The sequence below is a fragment of the Mesoplodon mirus genome, assembly GCF_964341445.2.
Source record: "Mesoplodon mirus genome assembly, chromosome: 12".
NCBI lineage: Eukaryota > Metazoa > Chordata > Mammalia > Artiodactyla > Ziphiidae > Mesoplodon > Mesoplodon mirus.
In genome coordinates this window covers 104053356-104069648 of record NC_138988.1, presented here as the reverse complement: position 1 = coordinate 104069648, position 16293 = coordinate 104053356, and the positions used below count along the sequence as shown (strand labels likewise).

The window sequence follows — 16293 nt, the reverse complement described above, 5'->3', positions numbered from 1 at the left end:
AAAGCTCAGCTTGTCAAGCCCACACACACGCTAGATCAGATTCTAAGCTTTCCAAGCTTCCCAGCATCAGTGGAAAGAGAGAGCATCACTTATCAGTGACTAAAATATGACGGCCCACTGGTCAAATCCGGCCACCATCTGCCTCTGTGAACACAGTCCTACACGACCACACCTAGTCATTTACATATTATTTATGGCTGCTTTCAGGATACGATGGCAGATCTGAGTAGCTGCAACAGAATAAAATATTTACTACCTGTCCCTTTACAGAAAGAAGTCTGCAGATGCCTGGGTTACACGATCTGTGCCAGTAAGATAGCAGCAAAGCTGCCTCCCGGGATAAGCACGCTCTTCGTATGGTTCTGAAGTATGTAAGAGAACCTTCTACTATAAAGAGCTCACTGTAATCTCATGAAAAAGCAGCCATAGCTTCATTTTTCACAGCACACAGAGCAACAGATTTCACAGGGACCATGGCGAGTCTACGTGAGGCTGAAATGATGCCGCTGGAGGGAAATCGTCTCCAGGTCTGGCTGAGTTCAGCGGAGTCTGCAGAGATGGCCAGTGCTGGCCACCCCCTGCCCTCCTTCCTTATCACAGGCCGGCAGGGCTAACAGGTCAGGCTCCTCTCCCGCTGGGCCCCAAGGGTCCTCCCAGGTCCTCTGAGGTCTCTGTCAGCAGGTGGCACGCAAGATAAAACCGATATGTCAGCTTTGCTTTAAGGCTCTTTTCCGTGAACGTTCTCTCCACTGAACGTGGTTAAGTACCGGGGTGGTGAGATGGAGGTTATTTCTCTGCTAAGTTCCTGAAGCGTGGCTGTTCCATTCTGCCAGCATGCAGAGCCATCCCCGGGAACAGCGTCCTCGAGGAAGCAAAGGACGGATGTCCTCCTGTGGGAACCAGAGCCCCAGGGGGATGGCGGCCTGGAGAGCAGACGCCCCCGCGCCTGAACAAACATGGGGCCAGAGGGCCTGAGAGCAGGGCGCGCAGCCTCCTCCAGAATGAGCGCGAGAGCCGCTCCTCTGCACAGACGGACGGGTGCACAGGGATGGAGAACGGCCCAGGCACCTTGAATGGAAGCGCTCAAGCCCACCCCCACCCCATGGTGTTTGTTCAAAGAAACAAACCCTCCGAACAGCCATCACCTCGACCCACTGCCCTGGAACACGTACATTCCTTAAGAACCCCCAAGAGCAAGGGTTCCAAAATAAATGCAAATAACCTGGAAATGGTGATTTCTAAGAAACCACAATTCAATTCAGTGTTGGAAGAAGATAACAAAACTGTCAACAGTGACTTTAGGAGAACACCTCTGCAGCCCTTTTATTCTCTGTGGTTATAAAGCTACGTTATAATCGACTATAGTTCTGTTCTCTACAATAAGGGAACAAACTCCAGGCTATCTAAAAGTGTTATTTAAAGGGATCATAGACTAAACTAAGAGAGCCGTACTTTAAGATAATCAGAGCTATCCTTACTGACCCCAGTGGAAACTGCTACTTGGTCTATCCTGCCTATGTTGTCAAAGGGAAAGAAAAAGAAAACATGGCATAAATCATCTCACGTTAGTCCTAACAGTTCTTTCCACACTGTGATTAAAAAGTATAAAACGAGAAAATAAATGCCTAAAACCTTCCTTCTTCTTGTGGGTTGTGGCCCTACGCTAGAAACCACCAACTACAAAGAAGGGAGACGACCATCCTTGACAGGAGAGTTAAAACGGTCACAGACACGATGGAAATTTCCTTCACCCTAAAGAGACTGCCGTTTGCTCTCCCAGCACCAGTGCATAGGGTTCAAGTCCACACCACTAAGCCACGTGGGGAGGTGGGAAGCCTGGACCCGGCACAGTCTTAAAGGAAAAAAGACAAGAAAAACTCCCGAGGAGTCCACCAGACACTGAGCCCAGACCAACTGGAGGAGGCACTTGGTACGCTCTTCTGGAACCAAGCGCAGGGATGCCCGGATACGTCCAGGTTTGGCAGCGCACGGAACGTGAGCACAGGACATCCCGGGGGAAAGCAGAAGCCCGTCCAGGCCCACTGCGGGCCAATCCCCACTTCTCCGGGCCACAATGCCGCCCCCCCACGCCCTCCGACGGGCCCTGAGCCTGAGCTGGGGCTCGGGCTGAAGGGAGGGTTAGAGACACAACGTGGGAACAAGTGCTTTCGCAGCAGACGAGGCGTGTGGTCCGCACCTCCAGAAGCTGCTGCCTCCACAGCCCGCCCCCCGCCTCCCCGAATCGCAGCGCGCAGACACCCTTCCCGAACCTCGCACGCCGCGGCCACGCTTCCCCTCGTTCCCTCAAGACCCGCCGTGAAGGCTCCTACTTACGTAGCGCGTACAGGGTGAGGATCACTCCAGCCAGGCAGAATCCTTCAAAGAACCTGAGTGTGCTGAGCATGGTCACGTTCACAGACAGCGCCACCGTCAGTCCAAAGATGAGGATGAAGATGACGCAGAAGAGCAGCACGGGCCGCCGGCCGGACCTGCACGCGGACAGGGACACGGTTAGCCGCCACCGCCGGGTGGGGCCGCCGGCCGGACGCCACGGCATCCCTGGGACCACGGGTGCTCGATGGGTGCTGGATGAGCACCGCACTGAGTCTGTATCCCTCCTGGACCCACCTGGGGAGGCCCAGAGGTAGAAGGCCCCCGGGGGATATGCACGCACCCGCTCGACTTGTACATTAGGGAACACAGGTCAACAGTACCGCCCAACAGACAAGAGACAGGAACCAAGTCCTGTTGGCGAGTCTGTTCCCGAGTACAGGGGGATAATTCAACACAATCAATAATAACTTCCCCAAACACCAACCTTGACATGCCCAACATTCAGTGTCTTGAGAAGCTGCTGACCTTTGGAACTGGCTCCAAGGTCAACACAGACCCCAAGCAAGCGGCTTCAAGCCGTCTCTGGGCTGTTAACTAGTCTGGCCTGACCTCACCCGTGGTCTGGTGGAGCCAAGGGCCCAGCCGGCTGCCAACTGGTTTCAACTGTACGATGAGAAGAAAATTTAAGGGATCGCAGGCTAAACTAAGGTAGCCTGACCTGTACACAATGGGTAGTGGACCTGAAAGCGAAGCCCCCAGGGGCCCATCCTCTGCATCTCGGGAAAGGGCAGCGCGCACCCTGGGCTGCTGGGCCACAGCGCCAGCCGGTGAGAGCTCGGTGACCACTAGAGGGCGATGTGCTTCTAGGCGTGGCCCGGGGTGGGGTGGTGGCCGGGTAGCAGCGGCCTATTGGGATGCGGAGGCCCTTGTTCTCCATCCCTCCCAAGCTAAGCTGCCATGTGTCCCAAGGAAAGCAGAACCCTCCATCACACAGATGAATGTGACACAGCCAGAGTGAACTGGAAGGAAAGCTCACAGAGCAACTGGACTCCATTTGCCAAGGGAACAAAGGCCACGCCTGGTACCCCAAACACCTAGACTTAGGACAAGGCACCTACCTAAGAGCAAAATGCCCAGAAAGGGCAAATGGAGAGAAATGGAGAGTAGATTCGTGGTTGTCCAGGGCTGGGGTGAGAACGGCAGGGACTACAAATGGGCAGGAGATGGACATGTTGTAGACTCAGCATGTGGTGTGACTGCATAACCCTGTAAATAGACTAAAACTCACTGGACTGGGTACTTAAAATGGGGGAGCTTTATGGGATGTAAATTATCTCTCAGTAAAGCTCCTTTCTGAAAAAGCAATACTCAGTAGTGCACAGCCTTGCCCTGTGCAGGCGATGGATGTAATTTCTAGAAACTCTGGGGGCGGGAACTACAGGACACAACTTCATTCAGAATTCCTTAGGCTTCTGAGCATCCCCACTAGTCACTTTGGTTTAGAGAAAGGAGGACAAGGCTGTGGGCTCAACGCAACATAAGTCAACTTTCTTATCGAGATTTTAGCCACTACCTCCCTTGACTTGTGCTGGGGTCACTAAGCCCTCATGAGCAAAGACTCTATAGGTAGTTTGGTCCAAACCCAACCCGTTTACAGAAACAAATTTAAGCATGGCTTAGTCGGTCTCCTAAAATGAAGGAAAACAAAGCCTAACTTACCCACTTTTGTCTACCTCGACTTCCCTTCTCTGTAACATGGGGATAACCGTCCTGCATCACAGTGCGTTGGGATCGCTAACAGGGATGATGGACAGGCCACCAAGCAGCTCGTGGGTCCCCTTCCCGCATCCTGCGTCCCTGTCGCCCACCAGACATGGTCTGCCCTGTCCTGACACTTTAAGAAAGATCCTGGATTTTTATTTTAACTTGTAGAAATGATTCTAAATCTTTCCCTCCCAAATAGTTGCTAAAATCATTAAGCGAAAATCAGTATTAGGAAATGTGGGACCAACACGGTCCTCAGAGTCAGAGCCCCGGCCCCGAACCCAGGCTCCCTGAGGAAGGAGGGAATCTTGAGGAAGGCCAGGCTCCGCCCGACAAGCCTTGTGCTTTCTTCAGGAAGGGCCGTTGGGTACAGACACGTGCAAGTGATTTAGAAAGCACTGGAGTTCAAGTGCGCACCGGCTGCCCCAGAGCTGGGGCCTCCCCCACCGGCTGACCGGTAAAATCGCACCCCCAAATCTGTGATGCAGAGCCTTTGCAGTCGGGATCTGTGATGCGCAGAGTCACGGCCTTGGGGGGGCCCCGGTCCTAATCCTCAGACCCTGTGACTGTGTCACCTCTCAAGGCAAAAGGGGCTGTACAGACGTGACGAAGGGGAAGGGCCTGAGGTGAGGTGACTGTCCAGGTGGGTCCAATCTAAGGACCCGGAGAGCCTGTCCTGGCTGCAGGGAACCAGAGAGATGACCTTGTGAGAAGGACCTGACCAGCCACCTCGGGCTCGGAAACTAGAAGTGGGCCGGGAGCCAAGGAACGCGAGAAGGTGGAGAAAGCAAGGAAGTGAATTATTCTCTCCTGGCACCTCCAGGGGGTCCTGCAGCCCTGCGGGCACTCTGAGTTCAGCCTGGCGCGAACTACAGGACCGCAAGTCAGCTCAGCCAAGCCACCAAGCGCCTGGTAACTGTGATAGCAGCCCCAGAGAAATACGACGGGGCCTCAGCAGGACACAGACGTGCCGCTCAAATGGAGGGCTCGGAGGAGGGATTATTTACAAAGGGGGGGCGGGGCAAGCTGGGAGAGGAGGCTGGGGCTGCCGACAGCAGGCAGCGGGAGCAAGGACAGTCCGGAGCTCAGAAACGGGGCGCAGGCCGGGGGGCCCCGACCGATGGTAACTCTACAGAGACCAAGCAGGGGAGGGAAATGCCGCCACCTTGCTGTCCCCTCCCTCACATCTCCAGCCAGTGATCCCCCTACCCCCCGCCCTCCGCCCCGCTGGCCAGGCTCAGCCGGGAGCCAGAGGGCAAGAGGGCCTGCGGTGCAGCCCATAAAGGCAGCCTCCCGGGACCGGCTGGACAAGACATGCAGGATGTCCCGCCAGAGACCCAGTGAGGGGGGGAACGAGGTCATGGGGCGAGAGCCACTGGCCGGGCCGGTCCCCCGCTTCCCTGTGAACTAACGCGTGACCGTACACACTGTCCGCTCCCAGATAGAACGTGTGTGGAAAACAGTCACTTTTTAAAGTTTTCTTAGACGCTGACTGCGGTCGTAGCTTAACCTACGACTTGATCAACTTCCCTACACGGCCGTGAAACGGTGCCAAGGGCTGTGAAATCTGGGCTTCCCTCTACATGTGTTTATCTCCTTTGAAGCAAGGCTCTAGCGGGGAGTAAAATGCCAAAAATAAATCAGGCAAGGGTGGAAAACACCAAACTTTCAAACTGGAACTGAGGCCCACGCAACCTGTGCAGAAAGCCCCAGCACAAGCCGCCTGCCCTGGCTCCCCGGTGCCCCTTGCCCACCCACCGCGACCTTGGCGAAGCGGCCACGGCATCAGACTCTGGCTGCTCGCCAAGGAAGACCCCAAACTCTCCTGTCTTCTGTCCCCAGGCCTGGCGTGCGGTCCGGGAGGCCAAACGGCGTGGATGGGCAAGAAGTAAGAAACCACAAAACCACGTTTAAACAATTCAAACCGTCACAGATGTGTTGGTCCAAGTCCGTATTTACTTCCCCTATTAAATCTCTCAGGAATCAGGACACTAAAATCTCCGTCAAGTCCGTGTTTTTAGAAAGAAGTGACATGGTTATATTACTACAGCTTTTCCCACCTACTTCAATGCAGGTTTCTAGGAAACAAAAGTCCTTGTGGTTAAAACACTGGGATTAGAGTATCTTTTAGGTCAGTATAGCTCACTCTGAAGACCTTAAAGCTCAAGTATTTGGTTAAAAAAAAAAAAAAAAACCCAAACGCTCGCCCTTTCCCCGCCTCCATCCCCCAAGAAAAGCCACCACCAAACCCCATGCGAGGGCGGGCTGTGGGTTTCCAGAGATGACTGACAGTGTCTCTGTTGCCGTCTCCAGGGAGTATGTCCTTAAGAAGCACTTCCAAACGATGATTAAGCAAATTCTGAACACTCAGGAAATCACACTTCACATTAATGCAAGGAACTCCCAAATAGGCGCTAGCTTTGGGTAAGAAAGTTCTAGAACCTGAAAGGGGCCTCCCTGGGCTCCCCCGCCGCTCTGTCCCCGGAGGTGCGCTCTGGAGCACCAGCCAGCTGTCTACACCCGTGGAGCCAGGCTCTGGGGCCACCACCAGCTTAGTCTCAAATCCTGGCTCTCCGACCTAAAAGCCGAGTGAACCTGGGGATTTTACTTGAACATCCGTGCTTCCGTTTCTCCACCGTGAGACAGGGGTAATAACAGTACCTTCCTAACAGGGTGCTGTGAGGATGGGATCTTCTAACCCATGGAGACACTCAGCACAGTGCCCGGCAACGGCAGGCAGGCAGCCAGTAAGTGAGAGGTGCTACCATTGTCCCTGTTATTATTACCATGACTACCCCCCATCGCCCTCCGAGCAACCTGTCACTTCACCCTGAACCACACACCTGGCCCCTGACCCACCCAAGTAAAGCGTATTCATTCTCGCCTCTGGTCACCGCCCCTCTGCCTGCACTGCCCAGCCATTACCCACATGCTGTCCACTTTTCAAGGTCCAGCTCCCCGTGGACCTGCACAGGCATCTGCTGGCCAAGCCGACTACAAGGACTGTCCCTCTCTAAGATCTGTGCAGCATTCAGGGCGCTCATGGGCACAGCCCCACCGTCCAGCTCTCAGGGGTGAAGAGAGTCCGGCGTGTCCTCTCCCCATCTTTTGACGCCTCTTGTATATCCACCCGCTGAGGGCCCAGCCCATAAAGCCTCGAAGCCACGTCCCCAGGCTCTTCCTAACCGCACTCTGACGGTCAGGAGGACATGGGCTTGCAGGCTGCGAAGCTGGTTTTGCTAGATTCTAGCAGCCGCGGAATTGCAATGAATTTAGATTCTCACTTCAAAAGGGTCTGCTCTGTGCACTGGCCAATTCCTTTCATTCTGAATTCTGCAGGTGGCAGCGACAGCCTTCTGCTCTGGCACCAGCGCCAGGGCAGAGGAGAGCGTCGGTCACGGTGAGCTCAGCCGACCGTGCCCCGTGAGGCAGCGGAGGCTCGCTGCGGCTCCCGGGTTTGCGCGGCGGGCGTGTGGGTACTTACCAGTCAGCAATGCATCCGGTTACCAGGTAGCCAGAGATTAATCCAACCAGTAAGGAGAACTTAGCGACATGGACCTTCCAGGCATTATCACACACAAGATCCCACTAGAGAGGGGCAAATAGAAAACAGATCAGAGAGAAACACACACAGAGGCCACTTGTCAATCATAAGGGCAACACATAATTGCGCTCAGGGTCATGACACCCTTTACAGGCTGTGTCACACATACCGCTAAGAGTCTCTTCAATGTTTTTGAAAATCCAACAATGAGAAATATAATCTGCCCACAGAAGGCGGTGTAATGTTTTAGCCCGGGACAGAGGATAAAAGTCTGCAGGGTCTCACAGCCCCCGTGACATCTGCGGATGAGTCTTTCCTCCACCCTGCCACCACAGGCTGGGAGTCCCCCATCACTGGCACAGCTGTCACGCGGCCCTGCAGGTGGAAAGCCCCTGCCAGCTTTTTGCACGGGGTATCACAGTAACACAAGGAAACTGAAAGCAACCTCTGTGTTTCCATCCCAAAAAACTCCCCAAACTTTATAAGTCGTCTTAAAAATAAAGAGGGTTAGCAGTAAACACTGAAATATCAATCTTAACTAAGCATTCTTACTTTTTTTCCTCATCAATGTCCCTTGTGTTTTCCCATATTACATCCTAAAGCCACCTGCCCCGCTTGGAGAGAAAGCCAATCAACTGGTGAATACAACATTTAGACTGTTTTTACAATTAAGCTTTATTATTTAGAAAAAGAAATAAAAATAACCCTCCAATTTTTCCTTCCTCCTTTTGCAGAAGTGAGAGAGAAATGCACGTCTGTTCCCTTGAAGTGACGTGTGTCCAAGTGGAAACACGGCCCTCAACCCACAAGCAACTGACGTCTGGGCCCGAGAGGCAAACCAATGGGGTCTCGGCTTCAACGGGCTTTGGGACAAGCCGAGCGTCTGCACCAGCCACTGCGGAGGGCGGGGCCAGCCTGGACAGAGCAAGAAGGCAGCCGCCCGCCACCTCATTCCCTGGACTCCCTGGGACACATCCAGGGCCGGCACTGCTAGGTGCATGTAATCTCGTCACTAACAGTCCAGATACAGGAGCTCTTTACGGGGGTGACATCCCCTACGTCTGCCCAGGGACCGGTGGCATCTGCATCACCTGGGAAGGCGTTAGAAATGCACGTTCTCGGGCCCACGCCAGACCCCGAATGGGAAGTTCTGGAGGAAGCACAGCAAGCAGTTTAACAAGCCGTCCAGGTGACAACGATGCCGCCCTGGCCTGCCGTTTCCCTGCTGTTTTGAATACAGTGAATGAGCTTCCCCGGCCTGGGCCAGGGCTCAAACAGTCAACCCCCAAGAGCAGGGTGAGGCCAAAGGCCGCATGAAACATGCACAGCAGGGCTGGTCAGTGCTTTGTGCAGCAAATGCCGGGTCAGAAACTAGAGTGTGAGCTAAGGGGGCTTTCGCAGGCCAGCCTGGAAAACCAACACTCACGGAAGTACCAGTGTGTGTATATTCTGTCTCCCCAGCCTGGTTTATTACATTCTGAGGCTGTTTCTGAACTGTTTTCTCTCCACTCTGCCTAGCACAGGACTCTGCCCACAAAGTAACTGACTTCCAAGGCTAAGAGCTGCATCTACCAGCCCATCTGGTTCCTCTGGGCAAGGAGATGCTTACAGCACCTAGAATGGTTACAATCCCAACCACATCACACCTTCCTGCACCTCAGCCTGGCACATTCTTGGCAGGAGGAGGACACGCCCAGTCCCAGGTTGCTGCCAGGGGGAGGGGGAAGGGGGAGGGGTGGAAGGGGGACCAACCGCTGGCTCTGGGGCCAAGAATCACTCACTCCTGTCTCCACCCAGACTTCTCACTGATGAGCTTATTTGAGGGTCAGTGACGCCAAGGAGCACATTCTGCTTCTATTAGATGGCCAGGGGACAAAAGAGATTTTCATAAAAGCATCTGGGGGGGAGCGGATTGCCAACACTGCTGTGAGTTCAGGCCCCTGAACAATAACCCGCCCTGGCCTTGGGCAGCCATGACCCAATTCAGTTGCTACCTAGTCAGATGTTCAGTGCAATCTCTATCAATTAACAAGGCAGGAGTGGAAAACTGAAACAGTTGAGGGAGACAGAACTGCTCCCACGGCCAGGAGGGAAAGGCAGCCTGGTTAGCAGTGTCTGCTGGCCCCGCTGTCCTCAGCCTGGGGGGCGGATCCAGGACAAGGCAGCCACCTGGCGCCTTAACCCCTCAATCAGGCACCGGAGCAGACAGCTTCTCTGAGTCAAAAGAAAACTACTCCAGACCCCAGCGGGCTGCCCCAGATAAAGTTCCTCCTGCTCGGGGTCTGCTGGACACCCCTAAAAGCCTGGAGGCCCCTTGAGGTCCACTCCATAAACGAGGTGAGGTAGGGCTGGGAATCCACGGGGACAGCATCCCTTGTCCGATCGCCCCACTTCTGATGAAACTAAAATATGCTCAGATGTCGTACAACCTCCAGAAGAATTTCAGAAGTGTGAGGACGCTTTGAGATCACCTCGCTTTCGAAATTTGTCCCACTATCGATGAGACACGGCAATCGGTCATTTCACTAAGCAAAGGCCAAGGGGCGTTAAGAAACCTACCTTGTGCACAGCCAGGACTCAGTGGCACAGGTTCTGTCTCTGACATCATCACCTGTCACCTCCCTCTTCTCACACCCGTCAATCACCGATGCCAGAGGGTGCTCCCTTCCTAGCGTACCCGGCACCCATCCCCCACTCCACCTCTGCCATGGACAACCCGATTTTTGGGGACGCGTGATGAGGCTCACTCGTCACCCTTTTGGTGTGGGTTCCCGCAGTGTGGGCTGGAAAATACCACTTCCAGGCTCCCTTACTGCTAAGCCCTCACATGTAACTGAGGTTCTGCCCGTCGTCTGTACTTAACTTCCAAACAGCCTCGATCTAATTTCCAGGGTGACTTGAATTAGGAAGAGCGTTAAGCCGGGAATAGGTGGGACATCCATTTGGTGGTCATATCAGGCAGGGCTTGGTCTGCAGGTGGCCGAGGTGTGATCCCAGAGCCTGGGTTGGACAGTGACCTCCTGAATCCCCAGCCTCCTAACTGTGCCCCAGTCCCTGGACAGGCCATTCTAGGGAGCTGCTCCAGGCACCCGTCAGGAGGCTCAGCTCTCAGCTGCTCCTGCAATTGGGCGAGCACTGATTTTATGACCAGATCTCCCTGGGAAGGAGTGTGCAGGGCAAGAGGAGAGGGGGCCTCCCCACTGAACTAACACAGGGGTCTCCATGCATTAACCCCTCAAATCCATTCTCTTCACAACAATGAGAACAGCCCTCTAGTCAAGCGCTGCGCCAGCAGGTTTAACGAGATCGCGAAAGCGGAGAAGTCACGGCCCCATTTCAGAGTCTGACGCCTGCTTCCCTTGCCGTTGTTCCAGGACCAGGGATGGTCCACCGTGATGCCACGGAATGCTCCATGGAGAGGAAACTGACCCTAGAATGTGATCTCAATCTTAGCTGCACATGTTCTGTTTTTCAAAAAAAAGGCAGTGGTTACAGAAAATCTGGTAGACTGTTTTCCCACCTATATATTTTAAAGATAAGCTAAAAGAAATAAAATTTATACTATTTTCAAAGGAATAATCTAATTGCTTGACTTGCCAGAGGGGAGAAATATTCATCAAGGAAACTAATGAAGTTTCTAAAGAAGATAGAAAATAAATGGGAGATGAGGAAAATAATCTTATTTTCAGCAATAATGAATACTATGATAAAGTAAAATGCAAAACAAGAACATAAGAACACTGGAAGAAAACAGATTACTCACCCAATTCTGAAGTGGAAAGAGACTCCCTAAGGATAAAAACTAAGAGGAAAAAAACTACCTAAGGAAAAGATGATGGATTTTATAACAGTTTATCTGTTACTCCTTAATTATTATTCATTTTACTTATTATTTAAAACCTCCCTGCATCAAAAATACCACAAACACAATTATAAAGAGATAAAGTTGTAAAATATATTGGAAGGGGGATCAGAATGGGTCACCCCCAGAACATGCCACTTTGGCCTAAGGATGATTTTGAGCTGGAGCAAATGAGAATCAGCAGATTCAGAAAGAAGCCTTCTCAGAGCGTCCCTATCTGCCTAAAAGCAGAGGCTTCTGAGAAATGAAGAAGGCCATAAACCCCCTCTCCCGGGGAAGTCCTATGGCCGTGAAGACAAAGTTGGCACCCAGATGCGTCTGCAAACAGCCTCACGGACAAATTAGGAGTTTGGGATTAACATGTACACACTACTATATATAAAATAGATCATCAACAAGGACCTACTATATAGCACAGGGAACTCTACTCAATATTCTGTAATAACCTAAATGGGAAAAGAATTTGAAAAATATGTATAACTGACTCACTTTGCTGTACACCTGAAACTAACACAACATTGTAAATCAACTGTACTCCGATATAAGATAAAAATTAAAAACCACCTCACTAAAACCCTCATCTTCCGTTAGTTCCCCCACGTATTTCCTTCCCAAGTTTGCCACCCCTAAGAGCCTCAACCCCTTTTCCTGTCTCCTCACTTCTGTACAAATGGGCTGTCCTTCTGTTAAGACGTGAGCCCAAGTTCCGACCACCCCTTTGAGTTACTGGTCACCAAGCACTCCTGTGTGCCCGGCTGCACTTGGCAATGAACCCTGGTTCCCTCTTGTTCAGCTGCCTTCAGTCTAGTTCCCAGGGCCCCAGCCACAGATCCTAGGAGGGTAGAGGAAAAAGGTTTTCTCCTTCCCTACAACAGCCAAAGGGTTACTAAACTTAGTAAGTATTTCTATAACAACATAGACGATACTCCTACTAGAAATGGGTAAAGCACCAGGCAAATTAACAAAATATGAAACAAATGGTTAAAAAAAACACCTGGGAAATGCCCAATTCCACTAACTAAAATCAAAGCTCAATATTTTATTTGCAAAGAAAATTTTCTTTTTAGTTTCCCAAAAATTCAGGAGAAACCAAGAGGACCAAATCTGTGCTGGGCGTGTAAACGAAGCACTGCATTTCTGCAAGACCGTCTGGCAACATGCGTCCCGTGACTTGAAATCGTGAACACTCTCTATCCCAGCAATTCCCTTTCTTGGAGGTTTTTCCCAAGGAGACTATGACTGATGCTCACAGATGTCCTGGTGCAATGATGCTCAGTGTCTGTAACTTGTAAGAAATGGGAAGCTGCCTGACATCCAGCAAGACTATACAGCATGAAAATGTTTGCTTTTGAAAGCAAATGATTGAGAAATAATGCTCATGACATAACGGTATGAGAAAGGCTCAGAATAAAAAACCATGAATAGAGGAGATATTTGCGTACACAGGGGAAATTAGAAGAAGATATTCCAAAATATTTAAAGTGACTATCTCTGGAGAGTTGAATTTTATTTTCGATTTTATACTTTTCTTGACTTTTCCAAACGTTCTACAGTTAATCTATAAGCCTTAAAATGAAACAAAAATAGTAATGTAAACTCCCACCCACAGTGGCAGGTGGAAGTGGTCGTAGTTAGGGTGAGACCAAATGATTTAAAAAAAAACCAACTTTTCACCTTTTCAGGAAAATGCATTTTAACACAATCTAAACACTCAGGCCTAGCAGAAGCTTGTTTGGAAAATGACTAGAAACAAACTACATCTTTGGAGCCTGAAGATTACCGATGATGTTAATGATCATTGACTAAAGCCAAAAACATTTTTTAGGAAACTAAGTGAAAAATTTCCCCCAAGTTTCATCTTTTGTGCTGGAGATGCCCATCTGAGGCTGTTCCATTCGAAACCACGAGGGTTTTACTAGTCACAACGCACGTTTGTTCTAACCCTGAGGAGTCAGTAGAGATAAACGGAAAAGTTTCTGCTCAGACTGCAAAGGGGATAACACTGCTTAAAACTTCAAAAGCTTAAATAAAACAAAATTCCTGACTGAACTGGAGGAATTTAGAGAAATTCAGGGTCAGCATTCTTCTGCAACCTTTTTTTCCCCCCTAGAGTGGTATTTCAGCAGACCCTCATGAACCACTGTTTGATACACCGAGGATTTGCCCTGCTCTGTGTTTAATTGGAGACAACAGAAGTGGCAAGAACAGCCCCCAGACACACACACACAGCCCGGAAGGCTGTGGCCACATAGCTGGACCCACGGAGCACATTAGTTACAATCAGCTGCTCAACACTGAGGCAGCCTATGCAGGTCTGTGTTATTCAGTTTTTTTTTTTTTTTAATGGATTTATTTTATTTATTTATTTTTGGCTGCATCGGGTCTTCATCGCTGCGCGTGGGCTTTCTCTAGTTGCGGTGCACGGGCTTCTCATTGCGGTGGCTTCTCTTGTTGCAGAGCACAGGCTCTAGGCGCCCGGGCTTCAGGAACTGTGGCTCGCAGGCTCTGGAGCGCAGGCTCAGTAGTTGTGGCACGTGGGCTCAGTAGTTGTGGCTCGCAGGCTCTAGAGCGCAGGCTCAGTAGTTGTGGTGCTCGGGCTTAGTTGCTCTGTGGCATGTGGGATCTTCCCAGACCAGGGCTCGAACGCGTGTCCCCTGCATTGGCAGGCGGATTCTTAACCACTGCACCACCAGGGAAGCCCTGTTTCTGTTTTTTTTAATCTAGTAGTATTTGGATTTTTTTTCCTAAAGACGCTATCAAAATTCAAGAAATACTCCATATTTTGAAAACCCCGAATTATTCTCTGCTTTTTGCCTCTAAGTTCATCCTCCAATTTTAGGAGATTCACAGCAGCCAACATAACTGCCAATTAGGGCTGGCACTCTCTCGAGCTTCCTTAAATGACATAATGAACGACCTTGCCAGATACTCTGGGAGGTTTTTGGGTTTTTTTTAGTTTTGTTTCCCTGTTTTTCATTAACTGCTGCTCAAATGGCTCCTCCACTTTCTTTTTCCCCAACCAACTTGGTGCCAAAACCCCAAACACAGCACGTTGAGGGAAATAGTTGAACTAAAAATCTACTGCGAGCCTGTTGGTGCTCCATGGAAGAGACCAGCAAACCCGCTCTCTCCTCGTGCAAAGGAAACCGGTCCGAAACCACAGTGTCAAAGCTGGTGAACTTCTTCAACCTCACGTAGCCCCGTTCTGGACTAGTGTAGTAATTTTAGACTCACCCTAACCCTTACTCAGTGATCGGTCTTGTTCTGTTTTTCTTCCAGTCAGTGACGACTCTTAGGCCTGCTGCCCTTTGGCTGTAGGACCACCTTGGTGTGGAGGAAGAGAGATGGACGTGACAATTGCTTCAAACTGTCGCCTTCGGAGGCTTTCCTGGTTCTTAATGAATTTGACCATTTTTAAAGGGCTGGAAGTATAAAACCTCTTTCTTATAGCACAGGGAACTATATTCAATATCTTGTAAAAGACTATAATGGAGGGGCTTCCCTGGTGGCGCAGTGGTTGAGAGTCTGCCTGCTAATGCAGGGGACACGGGTTCGAGCCCTGGTCTGGGAGGATCCCACATGCCGCGGAGCGACTGGGCCCGTGAGCCACAACTACTGAGCCTGCGCGTCTGGAGCCTGTGCTCCCCAACAAGAGAGGCCGCGATAGTGAGAGGCCCGCGCACCGCGATGAAGAGTAGCCCCCGCTTGCCACAACTAGAGAAAGCCCTCGCACAGAAACGAAGACCCAACACAGCAAAAATAAATAAATTAATTAAAAAATTTTAAAAAAAGACTATAATGGAAAAGAATAAAAGAATATAATGATATATACATATATATTACGTATAACTGAATCACTTTGCTGTACACCTGAAACTAACACAACATTGTAAATCAACTACACTTCAATTTAAAAAATAAATAAAAATTTAAGAAGCTAACTTAAAAGGGAAACAGAAAGTTAACCACCTAAACAGACCCTGAGTAGTGGATGTAGGATCATCTCTGCCAGGTAACACGAGGCACTCAATTTTCCTTTACTTTTTCTGAAAGGAAACAAGGAACACCGTACAGTTCTAAGCAGAGGTTTACGTTAGTAAACGTCCTTATGAATGTGCCATAATGCCCACTATGGCACTGGGGGATGCTGAATCTATATTCCACAGGCAGCAGAGACGGTAAAGAAGCAGCGACCTTCTATCAACCAAAACCTTGGAGAGTCTTTCCAAATCCTGCAATGCCTATTTTACTACCTCTAAGAAGGGAAATTGATAGTAAACCCTATGCATTAAAGAGGACTATTGCAAAACCAGAAAGAGAGAAAGAAAACAAAAACAAAAACAAAAAACTCCACCGCCCTGAACATTCAACCCCAGGGAACTATTCATGCCTTAAGTGAACTCAACACACCGGCTTCTCACATGTAATTGATATTAAGTAACTGAAGGATTCTTAGCGAGAAATTAAACAGTTGCTACATGTGTAGAAGAGCTGCACAGGAACAAAACTGGACTTTAACATTTAAACGAGCGGCACTAATTCTGGAAAGGAGCAAAGTGTGGAGACCTTTGGACAGCAGGCTCAGGGAATCCTTGGAACGAGAAGAATGTGATGACCAGGTGATCAATCGGGAAGAACTCAGAGGCAGAAGGAAAATTATCTTTTACCTGCGGAAACAAATGCCTCGTCCCTCCCCACTGCCCGGCAGCTGTGACCCTGACTTCTCTCAGCCCCGAGAAGCGCCTCTGGGCCGAGTCATCCCTCACCTCCCTGCCCTGCCAGGGTCCAG

At 50.6% G+C, this 16293-nt stretch overlaps 1 protein-coding gene across 2 annotated transcripts in view; it reads right to left on the bottom strand.

Annotated features, from left to right (window-relative positions):
- Positions 1-16293, bottom strand: part of SLC22A23 (solute carrier family 22 member 23) — a 148683-nt gene that overhangs the window by 105358 nt on the left and 27032 nt on the right. For both annotated transcript variants that reach the window (XM_082637658.1, XM_082637659.1), the window contains exons 2-3: positions 7583-7686; positions 2335-2489 (exon numbers count right to left, since the gene is read on the bottom strand). In XM_082637658.1, coding sequence (XP_082493784.1) covers positions 2335-2489; positions 7583-7686 — 259 coding nt within the window. The remainder of the gene's footprint in view (positions 1-2334; positions 2490-7582; positions 7687-16293) is intronic.